General features: G+C 36.2%; 1 protein-coding gene across 3 annotated transcripts in view; it reads right to left on the bottom strand.

Moving 5' to 3' along the window:
- Nucleotides 1-6,177: 6,177 nt before the first annotated feature.
- PAPOLA (poly(A) polymerase alpha) overlaps nucleotides 6,178-19,160 on the bottom strand; it is a 38,222-nt gene continuing 25,239 nt past the window's right edge. The window contains exons 15-21 of one of the 3 annotated variants that reach the window (XM_017729054.1): nucleotides 17,778-17,899; nucleotides 16,647-16,789; nucleotides 15,291-15,391; nucleotides 12,584-12,804; nucleotides 12,169-12,231; nucleotides 10,481-10,555; nucleotides 6,178-8,368 (exon numbers count right to left, since the gene is read on the bottom strand). In XM_017729054.1, coding sequence (XP_017584543.1) covers nucleotides 8,273-8,368; nucleotides 10,481-10,555; nucleotides 12,169-12,231; nucleotides 12,584-12,804; nucleotides 15,291-15,391; nucleotides 16,647-16,789; nucleotides 17,778-17,899 — 821 coding nt within the window. In that variant the 3' untranslated portion in view covers nucleotides 6,178-8,272. Of the gene's footprint in view, nucleotides 8,369-10,480; nucleotides 10,556-12,168; nucleotides 12,235-12,583; nucleotides 12,805-15,290; nucleotides 15,392-16,646; nucleotides 16,790-17,777; nucleotides 17,900-19,160 lie in introns of all 3 variants that reach the window. The other 2 variants (XM_017729053.1, XM_017729052.1) reach the window with 2 other exon arrangements.

Genomic DNA, 19,160 nt, shown 5'->3' with positions numbered 1-19,160 from the left:
AAGTCAGTATTGTCAAGCCAATACTTGGTCTCATTTGCACCTTAATTTGCACAGAGGACTTTAACATCAAATCATAGCAACATCTTTAGTTCGTATTGTCAGAAGCTGAAAAAGGGAGTAGCTAAAATTTATTTTCAGGTAAGTTACACTCAATATGCATCACAGCAAGGTGTCAGGGAGCTAGAAAGCCTGCAAACCATACACAAGCATTAAACCATATACAAGGATTAAAATAGCTGATGATCAGAATGGCAAACAGACATAAAGCTTTTAGGATCTAAACCTCCATTTTTCCTGGGGGGGAAACCACCAAATGTGGGTCTGTGTGTTTATATTAAAATACTTTTTTTTAAAAAGACAAAATAGGATGCAGTGTGTCTTCATATAAGAACAGCACCCAGTCACCCAATTTTGTTGTTTTCCTCTGTAGGAAGACTGTTCTAATAGCATGCACAGGAACCTTTCCTCCTTCATGTTCCTTAGAACTAATTTACAGCAGGACATAAAGATGATATACCTGTTACAAAACAAAGACTGGAAAACTAGCATATGAGTTTCAAGTGGTATGTGATTCATGCCTACAGGAGAACCCAATGGAACAAAGTATCTACTATATGAAAATTCCCAGACATTCTCAAATGCTAACAGTCAGTCTTTGTGAAACATCTGATAATGACTAATCTCATTTCTTATATAAAGAAGTTGAAGAAGGAGTCACTAGCCCTACCAAGGTCACACATACCCAAGTCAGGATCAGAATGTAGTTTTGTCTTTTCTGTGAGCCAGCCTTTCAAACAATCTGCTTTGAACTACCGTAGTGATGAGTTATTATTGGGATTTGTGTGTTTGCTGACACATTATATACTTCTTATAGAGACACGTAAAAATTGCTTCACCTTTAAAATAATATGCACACCTTCCTTTTAATTTTGAAGGAAATAAACCACTAGAATAATTTCATAACAGGAAGCATCAAAATGAGGTGTTAATAGCTGAAGAACACGGTGATGACATGTGACATTGATGGAATGCACAAGAATGGACAATTCATTCTCACAATTCTTTGGAAGTTTTTGATGTTGCCAGGTAAGGCATGTTTCATTCAGTTTGACACATAACAGTGGGTGCTGACAGTAAAAGTTAGTGACACTGGAACACTAAAAAATAATAAAAGCTAAAGACGTCTCTATTTTAAACAAACCTAGAAGCCTACTTCCCTAATGAATGCTCAGATTACCCTTGAAAATCTAACAGGCCAGAAAGGAAAAGTCAACACACCACAGTGATTACAACTCAAAGTGTGACTTCCATGCATTTTTAAAAATACAGCTTATAGTTAATCAAACATAAAAGCATTCTTTAAGCATTAAAAAAAAAAAAAATCCTAATGGTGCTAGATCAAACTTGCATTTTGACTTTATCTGCAAAGACAGAACATCTGGTGTGCTTCTGGCTAGACAGCTCCTATTAAAACAACCATGGCTGAGGTTATCAACCAATTCCTACACCTTCAGAACAAACACAAATGCAAGTGTGAGTTTGCTTACATCCCTACATTAAAAAAAAACCAAAACCAAACCAACAAACAAAAAAAAAACAACCAAAAAAGTCTTCTTAGGTCAATTAATTTACAGACTTGAGATTCTCCAAAATTAAGCCTGCATTTTCATGGAACAAACTTTGCCCCTTTTTTTTAGGTAGCCTAAGTCAAGATGAAAAATTTAAAAAGAGGGAAAAAATTCCTTGTGCCAACATAAACTACTAGAAAAATGCTACTAAATTAATTAAACACTTTTTATTTACAGCAATTACTATAAATTATTTCATCCCTATTGAAGTCAAAGGCTCATTGAACAGAAGCAGCTCTTTTCTTAGTGTTTTGTTGTTTGAGAAAGAACACATAAAGAATGAATTTATTAATTCAACAGTAAACTACTAAAAAAAAAAAAGTGAAATGATGTCCTGTGGGAAATATCCTAGAAAAAGTCTATACTAATATTTGTACAATTTGTCTACAGAAAATGATCTACCACCTCTTAAAATGCAATCAGACCAAAAAGATTGATCATCTTCCCATAAATACATTCAAAAGCAAAACATTGAAACAGCTTTTTAAGGCATTTTTCTTGACTCAGTTTGTAAGGATCTTTTTATCTCACTACCTACAAGGACTAGATACTACAAGAAAAAAAATACTCCCAGTTGAGATACTGCATTTAGTGATCAGAGTGATCACTAGTGAATAGACAGTCCACACACTGTTCTGGGTGATGCTAAGAAACAGTAGGAATAATCACTAATAACTCTAATATACTGTGTGAGCAGATGGCCTAAACTATCAAATGTTTTATCAGTCTCACTGTTTTTTTACACTGTAGAGGGATAAAACTTACAGATGATAAACTGTGGCTGAGACAATGAATGCTTCCATCCATCATCCTGTGCTTCTCTTATTCCAACCAAGTGACTGAGTTGAATCAAGTTTATGATATCTTGGCAGGAGATTCCTATGGAAGCTAATATCTAGATTGAGTACATGTATAATTCATTTATTCCCCACAAAAGCAAAAAATGCTAATTTTAAGAATCTCCATTGCACTTCACTGAACCAGACCACAATGAAATATTTTAAAAGGCCTAGGAGGTCATTCTCAAAAATTTCAGCCTTTATATCACTGATGAAACCATGTTTATTCTCAAGAGGACATCAAGTTTTTATAAAATTGCATGCTGATCATAAATAAGAGAAATCCCACTTTAAGAGCACAAGCTCAAAATCTAATTGAAATCCTTGATACAAGCTGCAGCTCCTCTCCCCATGCGCTGAACAGGCTTGGCACAGCGTCCAGGCATGGCCGGCTCTCTGCTGGGGGCAGCATTCTCGGCTGTGAAGGCAGAGCGTGCCCTCTGTCACTCATGGTGAGCAGTCCTGTCCAACTGTCTCTTTTTGACAACTTTATCATCAATCTCTTTATTAACAGCTCCGCTGCAGACTGAGAACGCAAACAAGGACAGCGCGCATGCCAGATTTCTGGAAGCACACGGCACCAAACACCGCTCAGGGCACAGGGCGGAGAATGCTGGAGCAGAAGACACAGCGCAACTCTTCCACGGTGTTTTAAGAAATATTGTATTTACTGTGTTTACTTAGAATCAAATTTCTGTTTGGGGAGAGATGGGGAGAAAGGCAAGCTGTTTTTCAAAGATCAAGGATGGCCCACCTTGCCTCCAGCTTTACCTTTATGCCATTTGAAGTGCCGAGAAAGGCAAGCTGTTTTTCAAAGATCAAGGATTGCCCACCTTGCCTCCAGCGTTACCTTTATGCCATTTGAAGTGCTCAGTCAATAAAGGGTACTTGACCCAACGTTCCATTCAACTTTAATAATTTTATCTGCTTTAGGTTAGTGTTTTACCCTAACTGAAGTGAGGGCTACAGAAATAACCTTAGATGAACTGAACACATATGATGTGTAGACTTTAGGCATGTAAAAATTTACTTAAGTGACCTTATTCAGGCAATTTACTTCTAAAAATACAAACAGAAAAGAGGAATCCTAGATCACAAATAGGAGAGCAAAAATGGCATTTGCACTTGTATGCTGTCCAGTATCTGTGTGGGCCACAGTGATCATGGGGCAGTTTAAATGCATTGGTTAATTTTTAAGTTAAATAAATAAATGCAGCTTTTCCTACCTAACAGGCTGGGGCTTTTATCACCTTCTATCAACAGAAATTTTCCTCTTTATCCTTTCCTATTACTTTCCTGGCTCTTATTTAGAGGCAGTAATTTATTGCAAAACCAAAGCTTAATAATATCTACATACACCATAAAGTATTTTTTCCCAACCATTACTATACCCTTAAATTTGACTTTTTAAAAATTCAGTACTCTATGAGGTAAAAATTTAATACAGTATGTAAGACATTTGTCATTCTTAGTTTATTTTAAACATTGCACTAGAACAGAGAGCATAAAAATACCGAGGTAATTAAGATATCCAGACTTGCTCCATAGAATCTGTGATCTGCTTAATTCGTTAAGTATGGAAGGCAGAAAAAAAAGTTACCTAAAGACAGCATTCCCAAATTTGGTTAGAACAATAAAAATATACCTAAACTTTATTTAAAAAAAAAAAACACACCTTAGTTTAAATATCCAAAACACAGGTGGACAGTCCAGCAGTGGTTCACCATATTATCTCTCTCATAATAAAACATGTCCTCTGAAGTATCACATTAAAGTTTGCATTCTTTTGGTGACAGTATTAGATGTTTGTAGATATTTCAAATGATTAGTTTGAACTTTGCAGACGTATCCAACTGCGTCTGCCTCTACCTACAAAACCAAGATGGTTTGTTTCTATTGAACAGACACTTAATTCTACTATGATTATTAAAGTAAACTAGAATCAGTTTATTACTGACATTTTTCCAATATGAATACTGGATCTATAAAAAAAGTGAACCTACCAAGTATTCAGCTAATGTATGTGCATTCAGGCATTTCTGACTGTATCATCGAGACCTGCATAATAAGTGATGAAATTTGGTAAGTATTGTTCAGCCACAATGATGGCAAAGAGCGATGAATCATAGCAAAGGTACTTCACCAGTGTGTTCATAAACTTACATAAATTATGCCAGCATCACTACAATATGCAAAATACCTTTTGTAGAAATGCACACAACTTCCAAACAACATCTCTTATAAGGATAAACATATTTTGCTTCCTCAGTAACTATCACAGTAGTTTTTCATGCATTTAAGTATAGGTTCTGGCTCAGAATCAATATTGTGTGTGTTCTTGTAATTCTGAATTACTTTTGGTTATTCTAGATGCTGAAGAACTGTTTCATCTTTTACTGTCAATAAAATTCATTCTCCCATTAAGATACATTTACTAACAATTGATATTCATTACTATGCAGTTATCACATACTTGTAGCTACAAGTTTAAAAAATCTGTGGTTTAATAAAAACCCAAACCAAAAAAAACCCCTAAAATTAAGAAACACACTAAGAAGTGCATTTAATAAGAAGCAGCATGCACACATACTACCTACAGAAAGGAAGCACAACTTTAGCTAGAACTCATCAACTCAAATGTCTGATTCCAATCAGTATGTCTAAAGCCATCTGTTAAACCATGGCTTATTAATGTTAATTATTTTGGCTACAACAGTAATTTTCAGCTTCTTGTTTGCAGATCCTTATGAGTCAGTGAACTTAATTCAGGAGGTTGATGATGGGCAACTGAGAAAAGCTATTGAAACCTATTGCCAGCAAACTGAAAAATATTAAACAGAAATGTGTGTATCTGCTAGCAGATTTTTATTGGTCAGAGTAAAGAAAAGACATATTAAAGCCATAAATAACATCATCAGCTGTGATAAAAGAGAGATGTGGTGGGCAGGATATAACGATGATGAATCTGTTTTAAACAAGACAAGCAATTGCATGCTGTGAAAAATATACACAACAGAAAGGTTTATTGTTTTAGGCAGGGCAATTATAGTATGAAAACCATAATCACTAGTGGTTTTAGCAGTTAAAGAAATTTTAGTCAAAAGGAGACTACTTATTAAAGTTACTCATATCAAGCATTTAGAGGATTGGGCTCATGCTGATACAAAGATCAATCAAGTGATGCACAGCTACTTGTAATTTTTACTTTTATTTCAGGACACGCTCAAACTACTTGACAAGAAGAGAAATAGTGCCATCTGCTGACATAAAGAATAGGCACTTGCAAGAAAAGCTTAACAAAACTCTTAAAGCCAATGCTTTTAAAAAATAAAGTTCAAACTTTTGCAGAAAATAGTGCACCCCCAAACTGTTTAGGCACATGTTTCTTCTAGTTTTGTCCACTTTCAAGACTTTAGGACGTAGAGATGGAATGGATGCCCTTAAAATGTTTGGTGTGTTTTTGGCAACTCTGCCCCCACCAAGACACTGCACAATCCACAAACTTGCCCTTTAATAGCTAGAACCCAACATCCTTCTGAGTGTTACTTCCACTTCCTATAGGAAACATATATGAAGGTTCACTAAATAAGCATTATCTACTATATTTCCTTTAGGCCATACTGTATTTTGCCTTAGCAGAAAATTTAACAGATAAGTAAGAATTAAGAAAGTAAAACCAATTTAGTCCATTCAGAAAAATCAGACAACCGTGGGATTGTGCTGTTTTTTATTGTGTTTTCAATGGAGAAATACATCATCTGTTTACAAAATAGCTCTTGAAAAATACAAGGAGTACAGATACTATAAAACAAAGCAAACTCCAGTCATGAGACACTACGTACATCATGCGAAAGCAACAGTCTGATCTCCAGGTTATGAAAACTAGAATTAAAAAGTCACTATACAGAAAGGTTCCAAGTTTCCAGCTTGGCAAAACTTGGGTGCAGTTACATGAAACGTTTAATAAAATGAAAAAGATTTTCCGATGTGTAAACAAAATGACAAGACTAAATTTGTGCCTGGCAATTTCAATCTAAACTCCATAGCTACACAAAATACACAGACAGCTTGTACACTTCAACTGTTAAGATATAACCTTCTTTGGGGGGTGGACGACAGCAGGCTGCACAGGGCAAGGAAAAGAGAAATATTGTATACTAGACATCTTAGACAAATGGCAAAAAAAAAACCCCTTCAGTTACTGCACAGCCTAAGTAGAAGATAAGCTACACTCTGACTTTGGAGAATTAATTTAGAAGGATAAGGGGAAGAGTGTAAGTAATTTAACTTGTAACATGAAAGATGCATGTGTAATAGGATGGAGCACAATGGGAGAAGGGAGTTCGTAAAACATGCTAATCAAAGTATGGGAAGTATGATTTGACATCCCACATATTTCAGACTTAAGTAATAGTAACATGAAGTTTGTTATCTACATCTGGTATTACTGTTGGTATCCCTCATGTTCCTCAAATACTGCTGTTCTTTGCTGTGAGAGCTTCAGTTCTTTCAAAAGAAAAAGTTGTTACTTTTTTGATAGAACTACAAGAACAAAAAATAGGGTTAAGAGAGCTTACTAGATGTCAAGTGCTTACTAGAAATATGATTTTTAAAAATTTGGTGTTGTTCAGTATGTAAAACTGTTTGTGATGAACTATCTAAAAATAAAAAGGTTAAAATTCTTCGGGAAAAATCTTTTTGCCTTTATTTAAAATTTTAAGCTTTTTAATGCATATGGGACCTTTATGGAGTGTACAAAAATCATATTTAGTGATTCAAAGGCCATCAAGACAGGTGGTGTATTTCACAGGCACACAATATTTACCTAAACACTTTAGTCATGGGACAAATTTTGAATTTGTGCCTAGAGGCCACAAGGTATTACAACTAGGTAAGGGGCAGGAGGGAACCCAAATGAGTACATGGCTTGTTTTTATTCTGTATAAATAACTATTGTCCTATATGGTGCATACTAGCTGAAAAAATAATTAAAAAAAAAAAGAAACAACAAACACAAAACAACCCCCAGCATTAAATGCAAAAGCTTTTCCCAAGAAATAAAGGGATTAAAAAAGGGAATAAGGAGTTCAATTAGCTCAAAAGAAAGTTTATTTACTGTTTGATTGCTGATTTGTATGCACCTTAAAACAATACTATAAATAAAAGTAGACCACGTCTTAATCATGTCCCATCTATACCAAAACTTCCCAATTACTTTCTCAACTTACGTCTTCTGACCCCAAGATTTGACATTACATTTTAAAGACTTACTGCTGCTTGATGGCAGTTGAACTAAATATACTATACACTTTGTTTTCAATGTATAGTGTATCACAGAATTTCATCCAATTTGCAGATTACTACTGTTGAAGAGATTCTTCAATAAAATGGAAGTTTATCAGCTAAAGATCTAAAATTAGTCATACTCCAATAAAAAAGTACATAAAAGTGCATTTAAGGGATTCTTATGCCAGTTTTATCTCAATTTTGAAACAATGCATCAAACAAATTCAATCAATGTTAAATATGGCTACAAATAGTGTTCATGTTTTTAAAGGCAGTAATCCTTCGAAGTATTTAATGTAACTGTTGCTAACACATTAATTGTACTCCTGGCTTCACATACTAACCTGGACTTCCAATCAAGCGGCGACTTTAGTCCAGAAAGGGAAGTGCACAAAATATACCTAAATCCGTTTGCGATTATGTTCTAGTCTTGCACCCTCCGTTCTCCTTTTTTTTCTACCATTAGAAGACAACAGGTTGAGTTGGCAGATACTGTTTATGGACCCCTGAGGTGGTTTTTTACCGGTTCAATCTCAATTTTATTGAATTCTTGATAACAGGAATAGGATTTGCAGGAAGAGCAGGGATATCTGAAAGGTCTGTACTGGGTGTTTTCTGAAAAGAAAAGAAGTTTGGTTGTATTTTAACTCCGCAAATATAAAAATATTGTAGTAACTGGCATTAACTTTTAAAACAAAGATTTTTAGAAGACTTTTTAGGAATATATGAAGATAATTACAGATTATAAACAGAGAAGCAGGCATTTCCTTTGCTTACACAGTCTTTACTAAAGAAAATTAGTACAAGAATCTTTGTGTGCTTTTCCCTTTTTGACAACTGCAAGAAATTAGCAAGTGCTGCAGATAAAGCTGGGACTACTAATAACCTGTATTATAGTTAAACATCTACATAATAAGGGTGCTTGATCAGTGACATCTACTATCTGATCTACATGTTTAGTATTAAAAAATGCCTTTTAACAATTCAGTGTTAAGTCTCTGCCCTTACAGATGAGTGATGAAAACAGTTCCCAATGCAAAGTGTGTGCCTTCATACATTCACATTCCAGACTGCTGAAAAACTCTTTACAGTCAAATTTCCAATTTTTCATATTGGTTCAGATTTGCATGAAAAAGGTATAACAAACTCTAAAAAGGTACTGTATGAATGTGTTAAGAATTCCACCTTGACAAGAACCTGAACACTTTTTTCTCACTTAAAAGACTTAAATACCATTCAGCAAAATGACATCTAAAGCAAACAAGAGGAAAACACAGAAAAGAAACACATTCAAGATTCAGTGAGATTCATTAATATCTCACTTGACTTATAAGCCTCTAAGATTGGGGTGGGTTGGTTTTTTTTTTTTAAGCACTTCCACTATGGCACATGATTTGCCATCCCAATAAGCCAGTTATTATGCAGTACTTCACATCATTTATCATAACATTTTTTCTTACGTTATAAATATTAAAAATTTATACAAGGTACATTTGATACAGGTGGAAAACTGCATTAAAATGATTGCTCTTAATTGCTGCTTTATTAAAAATAAATCAATCAAGTAAACACTGACTGATGCAGTAGCAAAGCACAAAGCAGCAAGAACCCAGGGCAAAATAGCTCTGAACCTCGCATCACCCCTGCCCCGAGTAACCCCCTGGTTGGTGCCGATCTGCTGTTTGATATGTTTCTATTTTCTGCAACATGGACAGTGTTTTAAACAAAGCCAACAAGAACACCAAAAAATGACAGAAGAGGCTCACCATCCTTTTGTAGTTTCCAGACTACTTTTGCTAAATTAACAACTACATAATCTGTAAAAAAGCTACAAAGCTTTATATAATCCCCCCTCAACAACAGATGAAATAAAATTGGTGTACTTACTAAATGATCTAAAAACCTCCCTGAAGCAGTTTAGGAAGTCCATGTAGCATCTACAGTTTTTGCCAGACAATTTTGTTATCTTTATTCAGTACTGCTCATACAGTTCAAAATCTCCAGTAAGAAATACCATTATCACTATTGCAACAATCTCCATTTTCAACCAACACATTTACTACACATACTTTAATGATTCAAGTGTGCATAAAATACTTTTTGATGATGATACTTGAATCAATAGAGCACTAGGAGAAGCTTAAAAATGCTAGTAAGACACAGATGTGCTCTCTAAAAGTTGTTAAAATATTAAAAACAAAAATTTAAGTAAATGGCATAGAATTCTTACTGTTTTCCAAAGGACTTTACACTGCTAAAACAAGCTGGCTAAGGAGCGACAAGCTTGCAACTTCTCTCTTGTACCAAATATTAGAATCTGAAGTTACATTTCAGTTTACATCCTCAACCTCTACGTGGATATCTTTGAGCAGCAGCTATTTAAAGCATTTGTTTCCTTGTTAGAAAGGATTATTCTGTGATGTGCAAAGCACAAAGGAATAAACTGAACCCCTTACTTTGAAGGCACAATTCAGAAGAGCGAATCCAGCTTCGGTCAGTTTGTATGGCAAGCCATACATGTTTAGCTACAATGCACATTCAATAAGATCAATGACCATCTAAAACACAAAAATTGTGACAGTAACAACAAGTAGCTTTCCATACAATGGATTTATATTTAAAATTATACATTTATTTTTAACGTCTGGACTCATTTCAGTTTCAATGCTTTCACCACAGATTAGCATATACACACATGCACGGCAGTATTGCTTTTAAAAACAGTACCTGAGGAGCTTGCAGAGAAGTTGTCTGAAGAGTTTCTGTTTGAGAATTAACATTCACTTCTGTCTCAATTTGCTCCTGAAAATACCAAAAACATCACCACAGTTACACCCACTTCCAATGAGCTACTTATATAGAACTCCTAGAACTCCAGAATGCTTTATATTGTGCAAAAGAAAACAGCAGAAGAAAAACGCAAGCATTGGTGCTTGCTGCATTGACACCCTTCCTTTTATATTGGAGGAACCACCACACTGGAGAATGTTTCACTTATTAGGGATTTGACATCAACACAAGCTACATCACTTCTCAGTTGTCACTTGTTTAACCAATTAACACCTTTCATACAGAATCCTATAGCAACACATTACATATCATTCAACTCACTAAAGACAAAGAGTGTATTATCAAGGAAGATCACGTGAAAAGCTACAGAATTTGTTTAAAAATTTAACTGCTTTTCCACAGCTTTTGCCATCCTCCCACAAAAGGTTTCCTGCTGCTTTAATGGGTTGAATCAGCTTTCTAAATGAATAGATGAGTGTCAGAGACTAATTTTCAGGTACAACAGTGGGACTACAGGACTAAAGCAGGACAATGGCACATTCTCATTTTAATAAAAACAGTCTGCTAGTTCAAATTGTTCCATTTAGTAACCATACCCTAAAAAAAGCCATGCATTTCAGTGGAAGAAAACCTATGTTTTTGTTAATTTAAGAAATTTAATTCCACCATTTCTTTCCATAAATATTAAGGACAAAGACTTAGAGGAGACTGCCAATAAAAACTAACAGGATTATCTATGTCTTTTATAATGATCTGTATCCAGTGGATCTATTTTTGAAGCAAGGATTAAGTGCTTACATGTATTTCTGCCCTCACCTATCTTAAGTTCAGAGATATTTCAAGGTGACTGCCCAATAAGATACAATTCCTCTCTACAGGGCATTGAAGCTATAAACCAATGAACTTACTTTTAAGCATAAGCGTAATTTCCAGAGTATTCCAGAGACAACAGAACGTGCCCATAAAAACTGCAAAATCCCAAGTGGAGAGCTGCTATCATATGGCTAAAAAGAGTCTGTCACCTTTCTGTTCACCACTAAGCAGAAAAATTGTCTGCTAAATTACAAGATAGTGGAGGACCACATTGAATCTCCAAAGTCCTCAAAGAGCATGCTGCAACTTCACACAGTAATTTCACTGCCAGAGAAGATTTACTTACCATCACTTGAAATTTTTTTATCTAAAAAGCTAACAAGGTGGCTGGCTTTAGGATTCTCAGCCCAACATGCAAACTCCCAGTAGAATACAGAGGACAATTGTTCTTTCACTTATTAACATACATAAGGTTTGGGATCAGGCAAAACACTGCATATTAACACATCCCTGATCTAATTTAACAACCTGAAATATAAATATGACGACTAATTTTTTCACCATGAATGACCAGCAAAGAAATGACAGTCCTATGTGACTTTGGATCCAGGCTCAACCTAGCATGGCAGCAGGCAATGGACTGCAATTCATCAATAATACTGATATAAACATTAAAAAAATAACATATCATTTTGATATCTTTACTGGAGAGTCTATATCTAGACACACTCTTAGTCATTCCTAGAGAGAAACACAGTAATTTTCACAAGGAAGAGTCCCAATTAATATACACATAGTCTAGGCATAGATACCTTAGTTTCCATTTTTTCATGTTCATTCAAATCTATACAGCTAGTATCTTCACTTATTTCATCCTGCTGAAAAGCAAACAGAGAAACTATCACAAATCATAAAACATATTTTTAAAAAATCAACAAGAAAATAAGGTCGAAGTGTTATAAGGACAGAATTAGCTGTAAGACCTAGCATAATATAGGCTTACCAAAATAATTACTTTTAAGACAAGAATTTAGATTCTAAGCATTTGTGTGTCATGTGATGAGTATCAACAAAATAAAAGACACTTGGCAAGCTGAAAACATCAAGCAGCAATGCAATCAGATTAGGAAATATCTGAAACTTGGAATATGAGAATCAGCACTCTGGGTGAAATGAATATTCAAAGTTTTGAACATTGCTATGGTATGATCTCAAAATCTCAAATACCTCTTCAATTTTAATTTTCTTAGGAGACTCTTCTTTATGGGGAGAAGATGTCCTTTTCACTGCTGCGACAGGGCTAGGCATTTTTGTTGCAACATTTCCTGAACTTCTTGGTGATGGATTTAATAGATACGCTGAGGGAACAATTCTAGAGATGGTAGGCTTTGGTGGTGGAGAAATGGCTGGTTGTGTGGCAGTTTGAGGAATGCTTTCATTTGAAGTACCTATGGACAAATAATTTAAAGATCTTCAACAAGAGGAGTCGACACAATCATTTCAGTTCAATCACTGGTATTTTTGGTCTCTAATCAAAACCCCTGACATCAAGCAGGCATCAAGGAAGTGGTACAGTTAATGGTGTAAGCATCATATTTGGAACAGCAGGTGTGCATACACTGCAGTTTATTTTCAAGCTCATTCTTGAACTTGGGTACACCCTCAGCAAGTTCACTGATGACACCAGGCTGTGTGGTGCAGTTGACACACTGGAGGGATGGGATGCCATCCAGAGGAACCTGGACAGGCTGGGCAGGTGGGTCAGTGCAAACCTCATGAAATTCAATAAAGAGAGTGCAAAGTCCTATGCCTGGGTTGAGGCAATCCCAGGCACACCTACAGGCTGGGCAGAGAAGTGACTGAGAGCAGCCCTGAGGAGAAAGACTTGGGGGTGGTAGTTGATGAAAAACCCAATGTGAGCTGGCAATGTGCTCATGCAGCACCAAAAGCCAACCCAACCATGGCCTGGGTTGCATCCAAAGGAGTGTGGGTAGCAGGTTGAGGGAGGGGATTTTTCCCTTTACTCTGCTCTTGTGAGACCCCACCTGGAGTGCTGCGTACAGTTCTGGTGTCCCCAATCTAAGAAGGACGCAAAACTGTTGGAGCAAGTCCAGAGGAGGTCACGAAGTTGATATGAGGACTGGAGCACCTCCCCTACAGAGACAGGCTGAGAAAGTTTGGGCTGGTCAGTCTGGAGAAGAGAAGGCTGCATGGAGAACTCACAGCAACCTTCCAGTATCTGAAGGGCACCTACAGGGAAGCCAAAGAGGGGTTGGTTGTTTGTCAGGAACTGTAGTGATAGGACCAAGAGTAATGGGAACAAACTAAAAGAGGGGATGTCTAGATTAGGTATTAGGAAGAAATTCTTTACCGAGAGGGTGGTGAGACACTGGAACAGGTAGTCCAGGGAAGTTCTGGATGCCTCAACCCTGACAGTGTTCAAGGCCAGGTTAGCTAAGGCCTTGAACAAACTGGTCTAGTGGGAGGTGTCCCTGCCCATGACAGGAGGGGTTGAGATTAGATGACCTTTTAGGTCCATTCCAAGCCCTTAACGTTCTATGATTCTGAGAAAGAAGTCCTGTACCAGACACAGGGTAGCCATGGCAATGACACTCTGCTTAGCCTGATTAACCCTGCTTGAGGCAGGCTACATGAGCCCAGGCAGAGCTCTCTACTAATACAGCTGTATTATTTGTGGTACCTGAAGTTCTACTGCTTCTGTACTCAGCCATATGTATGCATTGCCAAGACTGCCTTAAATCCAAGAGCAATCTGATATTCCCTTTTTCACTCAAAAATGAAGTTTATCACTTCTCAGGCTTAGATTATGCCGTGACAAATACGAAGTCGTCACAGAGCATCAAATAAAGAATTGATATTATATACATCCTTTTGAAAAATGCTCCATATGACAAAGCTCTATCTCATCAATTGCCTACCTCAAACCAATAAGCGCACATAGGGAGATGCTCCAAGATGAGAAAAAATACATTGAGGAAATTTTTCATTAACAACTATCAGATGATTAACATTTTGATTAACCAAAATATAAGAATGAACAACTTCTGATATGCTTCCAAATCCAAAAACCAGTCACGCCATTTAAGCTCCATTTAGTGCTCATGGACAAACTTACTCACACTGATGCACCTGTGACACGATAAAAATCAGAGAGAAGTAAGACTAAACCATGCCACACATCAAGAGTGAAATGAGAGATTTCATTTTGAAAGGCTAACCAGTCACTCCCCTTTTCCATCTATTTCTGATTTGCTCCTTGCACACAGCTAAAGCTCCATCAAAAAAGAAGAGTAGCTGACTCTAAGAGAACATTTTCACCAGATGCTTTTATTCTTTGACTAAAGAGTCAAATTTTTTAATTACTTTTAAGTAAAGTGTACTTTTTCTTGCAGAAAAATGGAGGATAAAGTTAGCACACATGGTGGGACACATCTGAACAGACAGCAGTAAGGAACGTGTTTCTGCTTACATCTGAGTCTCTTTCATTCCTAGAATCAATTTCATGAAGCACAAGGAGCGGGAACATGGGAGCACAGACTACATACAGACAGTACAGAACCACCTTGAGTTTAACTACATAATGAATTAAAAAGAAATACAAATATTGTTCTTCCAGCTTCAGATAGTTTTTTCCTCATTTAGCCAAACAAACTATAGACCTGCATTAGGTCATTGGAACACTACTGCTATTGTGAATGGCAAATATAAATCCCTAAAAGAAATAAACATCACAGCACAAATATTCCTCTATGATTTTCTGAATCCTAAAGAAATTATTGAACTATGCATATCAAGGAGAATACATTACAGCATGTGTTAAGTAAAGACTAGAAGACTCAAACTGGAAGAAAAACTGCCTTATAAACATTACCAAAAATTCAACAGAAACAATATGCTATGCCATTTTCCTTACCCCCTGAGCTTTCACTGGAATTTATTTGTGGCACAGTGACTTCAGAAGCCTGTGTGTTGGTCACAGATGCTGCTGTTACAGCTGGCGCAGGACTGCTTCTGCTAAAAAGAGAAAAATTTTGGACCACTGAAAACATTAGTAAAGCTATGGTGCTACATGATCTGCCTTTCATCACATCGTATGTGTGACCACTAACCACAGCTGGTATTTTACCTACATTACAGAGCAGAACTTATGTCAGTAAAAAGGTAAAAATGAGCATTGGCAATCTGCTATCAAACTCAAGCAATGGAAGCTATATCAAATATTAAATTTAAATCACTCAATGAGAGTTTTTGAGACCAGGAAAAGGTCTCATTTTATTTTTATCTCATTTGTGCTTAAAAGACAGGCAAAAATTAAGGCAGTGTCCACCCAAATAATGTGCAGGGGAAAATATAGCAACTATTTACTGAAGGATGAAACAAAACCAATCAACCCAAGCAAAGGTCTGGGGCTTCAAGTGACCAACCACAAAAATGATCCTCTTTTAATCTTCAAGAAGTTGGGAAGCAGTATGTGTCTAATATCAATTTCCACTTCACCTGTGATATCCTAGGTATCACAGACTCATTTCAATAGCACAGATAGTGGTATCCACTACTGTTAATCATTTACCAAGGTAGAATAACTAAAATAACACTTGTCAAAAGGACTAAGTCAAGTATTTAGTCCTATACAATGCCCTATAATATATGTGTAATACTGCTGAACTATAGGAGATTGATGATAACTTCTATATGTATCAAAGAGATGAACATGAGACTCTTCAAAGAAAGGACTAAACTCATTTACTGGGGCAAACTGGAGTCAATGTAGGAAAAGACTTAATACAGAAAGTTAGTATTAAGAAAACTCTACTATGTACACTTTGAAACTAAGAGGGGAAATTATGTTCCTAAGCTTACTTTGCATAGGTATCATCAGTAACAGCAGTAGCACTACTGATTTCCCAGACAGAAAATCTAAACCTCTCTACTGTCTCACACTTGGATTCAAAACTCAAAAAATTACTTACTCACCCTCACAACCTATCATACCCTCCTTACTGCAGGACCCAGGTTTTCGTATAGTGTTCTTCTAAGCATTTTTATCCAACTTTAGAACTCCTCATCTCAAGTTCAGTCCCATGCTCCCTATTCCCAAAATTTCACTCTAGTGCTCAAACTGGAAAGAAGAGTGCCTACAATCTCCATCCAATTTGGAACATTCCCACCTTGGTAACAGTAGCTATCTCATGCATGCAGTATTTGCCATGTATTTAACACAAGCAATTCAGGAAGAGAGAGCAGCAACAAGACTGAGAGTCTTCATTACCCCTGAGAACTTCCGGAACTGTTCAACGGACTCGTCTTCATAGCACTGGTAGGCGAAGGCACAGACGTGCTGTTATCACTGTCCATAGACAAGTCTAGGCTGCTGTCATTCAGAGCAGTCAACCTGATCCCTTCTGTTGAGTGCTGCAAGCCACAAGGCAAAGGAAAACTCTGTTAGTCTAATTAAAGGTTTAAAAATCAACAGAAATTAAAGTCATTTCAAAATGCAAACTTTAATGGACAATTTTCAAATCCTTTTACATGTAAATAATCCACTATCCTCCCACTACAAGCATTTACATTTTCATGTTCACAACTCTGCTACAGATTTGTCTGAACCAATCACGTTCAAAACCAAACTGTTAACGTATTTAATGATTATATTTTCAGCTTTATTTCAAATTTCTTTGGTTTGGTGGGCTTATAAATACTTTCATTAACTTTAAAGCAACTGATGTACATAAAAAGAATTTAAAGAGGATTTGAACTCAGTCCATGGAGAAGAAAGACCCTTTTCTGACATAGTACTACTACTTAGAGAGATGTGTTACTTAATATTTACATTGCTCTCTGAAGCAGATCTACACTTGGTGTCAATAAAGATTTTCTAGTCCTGAAAACAGCATTCAATATAAAACAGCTGTAGAAATAAAGCATGTTATTCAGCTACAGTTAAAACAGAATATGTAACAGTGGTTTAGCTATTAAAAAACCCAAGCAAACCCGTATTGCTCTCAAATTAAGGTAATACAAAGCAGCAGGGATTTTGAAACAGACTGAATTGTTCAATTCAAAGTTCCACACCTTCTTCCTGACTCCACTAAAATTAAACAATCCAATGAAGCATCTTAATTAAAAACTAATGCTACCATTCTCCACACAGGCCATACCATAGGCCACACAGGTAAACTATTCAGCCAGACAAGAAGATACTATCCACATTGTTGATGTTCTCAAAAATCTAGTATTAGATCTAGTGCACCTAATAATACTGCTACACTCAAATGAGATCATATTGCAGGTAAAATTAAGATCTCAAAATGTGATTTTAATTCTTTGATTAGTAAACCTAAAAATCAAAAATTTGAGAGCAACTGCATTTTCATTGCTCTCAAATATTAGTGAAGTTTACCTTTTTCTTTTTCTGAAGCACGTGATTAGGTAGTAGTTGGTGAAGTTGCTTACGTTTCACATGCCTTGCAGCAATCTTCATATCCATCTCAAACATCTTGCTGTTTATTGCTTGCCTATAAACTACACAATTAGAGTAACATTAAGACATACTGAAGCATTTTGCAAAGTCCACTTACTTGCCCAGGCAGAAACAATTTGCATTTCAGAGCACTTATTACCCTCAAGAACAAGAATAATGTTTCCTTGCACTGGAGGAAGAAGGGGAACTGCCTACCACACTAGCACTGATAGTACAAACACAAACATTGGTTTGGAAACAGGTGACCTGTTTTTCAAGAAAAATGTCTTGCAAGCACACAGTTTTTAACAAGTTTATTTTTAACAAGTTTTAACTGTAAGAGCTCTGAAGCAACTTGTTCATTTTTTTCTCAAAGGGACTAAAGACAGAAATAAAATTTTCTCACAAAGAATTACAGTATTTACATCAAATTATTTTCTTCACAGGTGATTTTATTTACACAGCTCCTGCAACAAATGGGTTTTAAATCAGGAGCTAAGTGCTCATGTGCCACCTAATGCAGTAAAATTACCGTGACAACTCATGCACCATTACATTTTTATATAAAAGTAATTTATGTTTGGGTTTTTTCTGTTTTGTTGGGCTTTTTTCTTGCTTTGGTATGTTTTCGTTTTTTTAAAAAATTTTGTACAGTTGTTTTGGTGGGTTTGTTTGGTTGGTTTTTGTTTCTTTTAATTTTGTGTACTATAACGAGTTATTTCTCTTCACCTCAGAACATCTGCTTCTGGTAAGTCAACATGGTAAGCGCTCGTACAAGAACTGCACTGGAACCCAGGATTCTGGGTTCAAGTAAAGCCAGGTAAAAATGAAAAGCCTGCTAATTCACACTGACTGTCTCTACAACATTAAACAAAAGCTGGGGCAGATGTATGAATAAAAAATGGTTCTGTAGATCTTAAGTATAAAAACTCAAGAGGTAGCTCCCTTATTCACTGTCTACCGAACAACATTAAGGAATCTCACTGAATAGGCTGTGAACATGCAATTAAAAAGGTGTTAAGAGTGAGGCACACAAAGAGTTCAACGAATACTGAGTATTAAAGAGAATACTGCTCTACTTCTTGGTATTGAAGAAGCTCATAAAGCCTCTTTGTAAAAAATTATACAGGTGACAGCTAAGGTAGAAGCATGCTCAGCGAAACCAGACATGGTTAAATCATTCCTGACATTAGGTCTTATCAAAGTTTCCAAGAAACTAGGAAAACCTAGATCACTCTTCATGTCTCTCTTCCTCCCCTTGCTCCTGCTAAAAAAGGAAGCTATTCTTTAATTTCATCCTGAAAAATGCTTAGTTACTTTTGA

Source organism: Corvus brachyrhynchos, unplaced genomic scaffold (genome assembly GCF_000691975.1).
Source record: "Corvus brachyrhynchos isolate BGI_N302 unplaced genomic scaffold, ASM69197v1 scaffold1, whole genome shotgun sequence".
NCBI lineage: Eukaryota > Metazoa > Chordata > Aves > Passeriformes > Corvidae > Corvus > Corvus brachyrhynchos.
The sequence above is the reverse complement of the archived record's forward strand: the minus strand, read 5'-3'. Positions and strand labels throughout refer to the sequence as shown.